This window comes from Amblyraja radiata, unplaced genomic scaffold (assembly GCF_010909765.2).
Source record: "Amblyraja radiata isolate CabotCenter1 unplaced genomic scaffold, sAmbRad1.1.pri S88, whole genome shotgun sequence".
Lineage (NCBI taxonomy): Eukaryota > Metazoa > Chordata > Chondrichthyes > Rajiformes > Rajidae > Amblyraja > Amblyraja radiata.
In genome coordinates this window covers 688,036-696,338 of record NW_022630171.1, presented here as the reverse complement: position 1 = coordinate 696,338, position 8,303 = coordinate 688,036, and the positions used below count along the sequence as shown (strand labels likewise).

The 8,303-nt window shown below is 56.5% G+C and overlaps 1 protein-coding gene across 1 annotated transcript; it reads right to left on the bottom strand.

Moving 5' to 3' along the window:
* Positions 1-508: 508 nt before the first annotated feature.
* On the bottom strand, positions 509-8,057 carry LOC116969581 (zinc finger protein 214-like; the record flags this gene model as incomplete). Its single annotated transcript, XM_033016415.1, has 2 exons — positions 509-744; positions 7,563-8,057. Coding segments are annotated over 2 exons (711 nt in total), but the record flags the coding sequence as incomplete, so codon positions are not given.
* Positions 8,058-8,303: the final 246 nt, after the last annotated feature.

The window sequence follows — 8,303 nt, the reverse complement described above, 5'->3', positions numbered from 1 at the left end:
CTGTCCAACCCCTTAAGAATTTTGTAAGTTTCTAAACGATCCCACCCCCCCTCAATCTTCTAAATTCTAGCGAGTACAAGCCGAGTCTATCCAGTCTTTCTTCATATGAAAGTCCTGACATCCCAGGAATCAGTCTGGTGAACCTTCTCTGTACTCCCTCTATGGCAAGAATGTCTTTCCTCAGATTACGGCTGGACATGCGGGTGAAACCCTTGCCACACTCAGCGCACACAAAGGGTCTCTCTCCAGTGTGTTTCTGCTGGTGCTCCCGCCGCCCCCACGCTCTCTTGTCACAGTGGGAGCAGCTGCTCGCTGACGTGGGCCCGCTGGTGATGCCGCAACCCCCGCGAGCTGTCAAACTCCTCACCGCAGTACGGGCTGTCCACTGGTGTGCACGTGCTGGTGAGACGGGGCGTGGGAGTCCATGGCAGAGCTCTCTCCACACACCGGGCTGGGGACGGGACTGTCTCCGGCATGAACCCGCTGGTGGGACAGCAGCCTGGTGGAGCAGATGAAGCCCTTGCCGCACTAGGCACAGGTGAAGGGGCGTTCGCCAGTGTGGGTGCGCTGGTGCTCCAGCAGGGCGCTGGACTGGGTGAAGCCCTTGCCGCACTGGGCACAGGTGAAGGGGCGTTCGCCAGTGTGGGCGCGCTGGTGCCTCTGCAGGCTGCTGGAGAGGGTGAAGCCCTTGCCGCAGTGGGCGCAGGTGTAGGGGCGCTCGCCGGTGTGGGTGCGCTGGTGATTCTGCAGGCAGTCAGAGCGGGTGAAGCCCTTGCCGCACTAGGCGCAGGTGTAGGGGCGCTCGCCGGTGTGGGTGCGCTGGTGATTCTGCAGGCTGCTGTACCGGGTGAAGCCCTTGCCGCAGTCGCTACAGGTGTAGGGGCGCTCGCCGGTGTGCACGCGCCTGTGCACCTTCACGTCCGCGGACAACTTGAAGCTTTTGCCGCAGTCGGGGCAGGTGAAGGGCCGCTCACTGCTGTGCACCCGCCCGTGAGCCCGCAGCCCCGACAAGAAGGCAAAGCTCTGGCCGCAGGTGGAGCAGACATGGGGCTTCTCGCCCGTGTGCACCCGCCGGTGGGTCTGCAGTTCACTCGCCGTCTTGAAACTCTTGCTGCAGTCCGAGCAGTCGAAGGGGCGTTCTCCCGTGTGCACCCGCCGGTGGGCCTCCAGCTCGCTCGGGCTCCGGCAGGCCTTGCCACACACGTCGCACTCATAACGCTTCTCCTTGTTGTGCCCCGTCATCTGGTCCTCCATCGAAGCTCAGACCCTCGAAGCTCAGCCCGCACACCGAGCAGATGGGGGGCTCGCCGGCACCCTGGCCGCCCTCAATGGCCGCTCACGTCCCCGACTCTCCGTCCACAGCAACGGCTCCTAAACTCTGCAGGAGGGGAACACAGAGGGTCAACAAGCTGGCAAACAGGACATTACTAGCACATATTGAGTGTGTTTATGGCGGAGGAAACCGTTATATAATTCTGCGCGGCACAGTGGAGCAGCGGTACAGTTGCTGCCTCAAAACGCCACCCATTCCTACTCTCCACAGATGCTGCCTGACCCGCTGAGTTACTCCAGCACTTTGTGTCTATCTTCTCCACAGATGCTGCCTGACCCGCTGAGTTACTCCAGCACTTTGTGTCTATCTTCTCCACAGATGCTGCCTGACCCGCTGAGTTACTCCAGCACTTTCTCATAAAGTGATTGGAAAGAACTCCGGCATTCGGCCCAAATCGTACCCGAATGGCCTCTACTCCTGCACCTATTGTCTATGTTTCTATTATGATTCTACCTCCAGAACGGCCCAAAATCGCTGATAAACAGTCACTGACAGCCAGCACATCCAGTGAGCGCTAACCAGTTGCTAACTAGCGGTTAACCCGCCTTAACTAGCGATAAATCCCATTTGTGTGAGTTTTCACCATTTAAGCACCAAACCGGCCCGAATCGCTGCTAAACGGGTCAGCGACGGCCAACACGTCTAGTGTGCGGTAACCAGCCGCTAACCAGCGGTTAACCAGCCCTAACTAGCGATATTAGGCGATAAAAGCCACATTTGACCACATTGGGAGATTCAACCCCCAGAACGGCCCCAAATCGCGGCTAAACTGGTCAGCGACGGCCAACACGTGTGGTGAGCGGTAACCAGCCGTTAACCAACTACTAACCAGTGGTTAACCCGCCCTAACTAGCGATAAAAGTCACATTTGACCACATTGGGAGATTAAACCCTAGAACGGCCCCAAATCGCCGCTAAACGGGCCAGGGAGGGTTAACACGTTTAGTGATCGTTAACCAGTTGCTAACCAGCGGTTAACCAGCCCTAACTAGCGATATTAGGCGATAAAAGCCACATTTGGCTGCATTTTTCCACTTTTGGAGATTCAACCCCCAGAACGGCCCCAAATCGCGGCTAAACTGGTCAGCGACGGCCAACACGTGTGGTCAGCGCTAACCAGCCGCTAACTAGCGGTTAACCCGCCTTAACTAGCGATAAATCCGCCGTTTCCCGGGTTATTGGCGGCCGGAAGTTGCGGATCCCGCTCCCGCCGCCCCCTGGGGTTCCGCGCGGGGTTGGTTCCCGGGGCCGTTTCCGGGCGGAAAAGGGGATGAAAAAGGAGAAGAAAAGGAGAGAAGCGACAAGATGGCGGCGGCGGGGTCACGTCACTGCGTCAGCGCGTCCCTGCCCACAACGTCACCGCGTATGGGGCCGACGTCATCGCGCGGAGGGGTAGAACGTCACCGGGCCCGGCCCCTCCCCTCCTCAATGGAAGAAGTGCCCTGATCAAAGATGGCCGCCGCCTCTCCCTGAGCTTCAATGGAGATGACTGCCAGTATCAAAGATGGCCGACACACACTGGGATTCATTCCCATTGACTCCAATGGAGACACTGCCAGTAGCAAAAATGGCCGCCGCCCCCGGGCCTCAATCCCCCCTCGTTGACTTCAATGGGGGAAGTGCCTTGATCAAAGATGGCCGCTCCACCCTCATAGACTTCAATGGAAGATGTGCCAGTAGCAAAGATGGCCGCCGCATCTCTGTGCATCACCATCCCCTCTTAATGACTTCAATGGGTAAGTGCCTTTAACAAAGATGGCCGTCGCCGCCCTGGGCTTCACCTCCCATTGACTTCAATGAAGTTACACAAAATTGCTGGGGAAACTCAGCGGGTGCAGCAGCATCTATGGAGCGAAGGAAATAGGCGACGTTTCGGGCCGAAACCCTTCTTCAGACTGATGGGGGGTGGGGAAAGAAAGAAGGAAAAAGGGAGGAGGAGGAGGAGCCCGAGGGCGGGCGGATGGGAGGGTGGGAGGAGACAGCTAGAGGGTGAAGGAAGGGGAGGAGACAGCAGGGGCTAGCAAAATTGGGAGAATTCAATGTTCATGCCATAAGGGCGCAAGGACCCCAGACGGAATATGAGGTGCTGTTCCTCCAATTTCCGCTGTTGCTCACTCTGGCAATGGAGGAGACCCAGGACAGAGAGGTCGGATTGGGAATGGGAGGGGGAGTTGAAGTGCTGAGCCACCGGGAGGTCAGGTAGGTTATTGCAGACTGAGCGGAGGTGTTCGGCGAAACGATCGCCCAACCTACGCTTGGTCTCCCCGATGTAAATCAGCTGACATCTAGAGCAGCGGATGCAGTAGATGAGGTTGGAGGAGATACAGGTGAACCTTTGTCGCACCTGGAACGACTGCTTGGGACCTTGAATGGAGTCGAGGGGGGAGGTGAAGGGACAGGTGTTGCATTTCTTGCGGTTGCAACGGAAAGTGCCCGGGGAGGGGGTGGTGCGGGAGGGAAGGGAAGAATTGACGAGGGAGTTGCGGAGGGAGCAATACTCCAGGTGTGGTCTCACCAAGACCCTGTACAACTACAGTAGAACCTCCCTGCTCCTATACTCAAATCATAAGCTAATGGCCTGTTGGCCTTCATAGAGAGAGGGATTGAGTGTAGGAGCAAGGTGGACCTACTGCAGCTGTACAGGGCCCTGGTGACACCACACCTGGAGTATTGTGTGCAGTTTTGGTCTCTAAATTTGAGGAAGGATATTCTTGCTATTAAGGGAGCCCAGCGTAGGTTCACCAGGTTAATTCCTGAGATGATGGCAGGACTGACATATGTTGAAAGAATGGGACGACTGGGTTTGTATTCACTGGAATTCAGAAGGATGAGCGGGTATCTTATAGAATCGTATACAATTAGTGAGGGATTGGACAGGGTAGATGCAGGAAACATGTTCCCCATGTTGGGGGAGTCCAGAACTGTTAAGGTATATTTCTTAAAACAGACAACTCACAATAAGTTAGATCAACCAACACAAGCTTTACTGATTATTTAGCCGGCGAGAGTGGCAGGGGATACAAATTCAAGTATGCAACACACACTTAACCCTCCTGGGCCATCACTCTAATGAACAAAGGCCCACAGCATCTTTTGTTACTATTTTGGAAACGTGAAGTAAGTGACAGAGGCGAGGGAAAATAAGGAGATAAAAGGATGTGAGATAAGGAAAGAGGAATGTATATGTGTAGCTTTAAGGGACATTGTTCAGGTAGCATTTGGAGTATTGCATAGTTAACCAGAATGGTTTAAAAACGAGGAACTGCAGATGCTGGTTTACAAAAATGGGCACAAAACGCTGGAGTAACTCAGCGGGACAGGCAGCATCTCTGGACAGAAGGACTGAGTGACATTTCGGGTCGAGACTGAGGAGGGTCTCGACCAGAAACGTTACCCATTCCTTCCAGTATTTTGTGTTTACCTAAACAGCGCCTATCTATCCACGTGGCGGTGTGCCAGCAGGCTGGAGGAGCGGGCAAAGGCCTTGCCACAGAGCGGGCAGGTGAAGGGGCGCTGGCCAGTGTGGATTCGCCGGTGCTCCAGCAGGTGGTCAAGGCGGGTGTAGCCCTTACCACAGGACAGGCCGGGGAAGGGACGCTCACCGCTGTGGGTACGATATTGCTGCCACAGGCTGGACATAACCATATAACCATATAACAATGACAGCACGGAAACAGGCCATCTCGACCCTTCTAGTCCGTGCCGAACACATAATCTCCCCCAGTCCCATCTACCTGCGCTCAGACCATAACCCTCCATTCCTTTCTCATCCATATAACTATCCAATTTATTTTTAAATGATAAAAACGAACCTGCCTCCACCACCTTCACTGGAAGCTCATTCCACACAGCTACCACTCTCTGAGTAAAGAAGTCCCCCCTCATGTTACCCCTAATCTTCAGTCCCTTAATTCTCAAGTCATGTCCCCTTGTTTGAATCTTCCCTACTCTCAGTGGGAAAAGCTTTTCCACGTCAACTCTGTCTATCCCTCTCATCATTTAAAAAACCTCTATCAAGTCCCCCCTTAACTTTCTGCGCTCCAAAGAATAAAGCCCTAACTTGTTCAACCTTTCTCTGTAACTTAGTTGCTGAAACCCAGGCAACATTCTAGTAAATCTCCTCTGTACTCTCTCTATTTTGTTGACATCCTTCCTATAATTAGGCGACCAAAATTGTACCCCATACTCCAGAATTGGCCTCACCAATGCCTTGTACAATTTTAACATTACATCCCAACTTCTATACTCAATGTTCTGATTTATAAAGGCCAGCACACCAAAAGCTTTCTTTACCACCCTATCTACATGAGATTCCACTTTCAGGGAACTGTGCACAGTTATTCCCAGATCCCTCTGTTCACCTACATTCTTCAATTCCCTACCATTTACCATGTACATCCTATTTTGATTTGTCCTGCCAAGATGTAGCACCTCACACTTATCAGCATTAAACTCCATCTGCCATCTTTCAGCCCACTCTTCCAACTGGCATAAATCTATCTGTAGACTTTGAAACTCTACTTCATTACCCGCAACCCCACCTATCTTAGTATCATCTGCATACTTACTAATCCAATTTACCACACCATCGTCCAGATCATTGATGTACATGACAAACAACAGTGGACCCAACACAGATCCCTGTGGCACCCCACTCGTCACTGGCCTCCAACCTGACAAACAACCATCCACCATTACTCTCTGGCATCTCCCATTCAGCCACTGTTGAATCCACCTTGCTACTCCACCATTAATACCCAACCATTGAACCTTCTTAACCAACCTTCCATGAGGAACCTTGTCAAAGGCCTTTCTGAAGTCCATATGCGACATGCGAGTGAAACCCTTGCCACACTCAGCGCACACTAAGGGTCTCTCTCCGGTGTGTATCCGCTGGTGCTCCCGCCGCCCCCGTGCTCTCTTGTCACAGTGGGAGCAGCTGCTCGCCGACGTGGGTCCGCTGGTGATGCCGCAACCCCCGCGAGCTGTCAAACGACTCACCACAGTACGGGCAGTCGTAGGGCTGGCCACTGGTGTGCACGTGCTGGTGAGACAGGGCGTGGGAGTCCATGGCAGAGTGCTCTCCACACACCGGGCTGGGGACGGGACGGTCACCGGTGTGAACCCGCTGGTGGGACAGCAGCCTGATGGAGCAGATGAAGCCCTTGCCACACTGGGCGCAGGTGTAGGGGCGTTCGCCGGTGTGGGTGCGCTGGTGACTCTGCAGGGAGCCAGAGTTGGTGAAGCCCTTGCCGCACTGGGCGCAGGTGAAGGGGCGTTCGCCAGTGTGGGAGCGCTGGTGATTCAGCAGCCTGGTGGAGCTGGGGAAGCCCTTGCCGCATTGAGCGCAGGTGTAGGGGTGCTTGCCGGTGTGGGTGCGTTGGTGCCTATACAGGTTGGAGGGCTGGGTGAAGCCCTTGCCACACTGGGCGCAGGTGTAGGGGCGTTCGCCGGTGTGGGTGCGCTGGTGCACCAGCAGCGTGGCGGAGAGGGTGAAGCCCTTTCCACACTGGGCGCAGGTGAAGGGGCGTTCGTCAGTGTGGGTGAGCTGGTGCCTCTGCAGGCTGCCATACTGGGTGAAGCCCTTGCCGCACTGGGCGCAGGTGTAGGGGCGCTCACCGGTGTGGGTGCGCTGGTGACTCTGCAGGGAGCCAGAGTTGGTGAAGCCCTTGCCGCACTGGGCGCAGGTGAAGGGGCGTTCGCCAGTGTGGGAGCGCTGGTGATTCAGCAGCCTGGTGGAGCTGGGGAAGCCCTTGCCGCATTGAGCGCAGGTGTAGAGGTGCTTGCCGGTGTGGGTGCGTTGGTGCCTATACAGGTTGGAGGGCTGGGTGAAGCCCTTGCCACACTGGGCGCAGGTGTAGGGGCGTTAGCCGGTGTGGGTGCGCTGGTGCACCAGCAGCGTGGCGGAGAGGGTGAAGCCCTTTCCACACTGGGCGCAGGTGAAGGGGCGTTCGTCAGTGTGGGTGAGCTGGTGCCTCTGCAGGCTGCCATACTGGGTGAAGCCCTTGCCGCACTGGGCGCAGGTGTAGGGGCGCTCACCGGTGTGGGTGCGCTGGTGACTCTGCAGGGAGCCAGAGTTGGTGAAGCCCTTGCCGCACTGGGTGCAGGTGTAGGGGCGCTCGCCAGTGTGGGTGCGCTGGTGATTCTGCAGGCTGGAGAACTGGCTGAAGCCCTTGCCGCACTGGGCGCAGGTGAAGGGGCGCTCGCCGGTGTGGGTGAGCTGGTGAACCAGCAGCCTGGTGGAGGTTGGGAAGCCCTTGCCGCATTGGGCGCAGGTGTAGGGGCGCTCGCCGGTGTGGGTGTGCTGGTGATCCAGCAGGCCGCTGTACTGGGTGAAGCCCTTGCCGCAGTCGCTACAGGTGTAAGGGCGCTCGCTGGTGTGCACGTGCCTGTGCACCTTCAGTTCCCTGGACGACTTGAAGCCTTTGCCACAGTCGGAGCAGGTGAAGGGCCACTCACTGCTGTGCACCCGCTGGTGCACCCACAGCGCCGACACCCGGGCAAAGCTCTTGCCGCAGGTGGAGCAGACATGGGGCTTCTCGCCCGTGTGCAACTGCCGGTGCTGCCGTAGCCCAGACAACAAGGCAAAGTTCTTGCCACATGTGGAGCAGCCATAGGGCTTCTCGCCCGTGTGCAACCGCCGGTGGGTCTCCAGGACATCCGCCGTCTTGAAACTCTTGCCGCAGTCCGAGCAGTCGAAGGGCCGTTCTCCCGTGTGCACCCGCCGGTGGGCCTCCAGCTCGCTCGGGCTCCGGCAGGCCTTGCCACACACGTCACACTCATAACGCTTCTCCTTGTTGTGCCCCGTCATCTGGTCCTCCATCGAAGCTCAGACCCTCAAAGCTCAGCCCGCACACCGAGCAGATGGGGGGCTCGCCGGCACCCTGGCCGCCCTCAATGGCCGCTCACGTACCCGTCTCTCCGTCCACAGCAACGGCTCCTAAACCCTGCAGGAGGGGAACACAGAGGG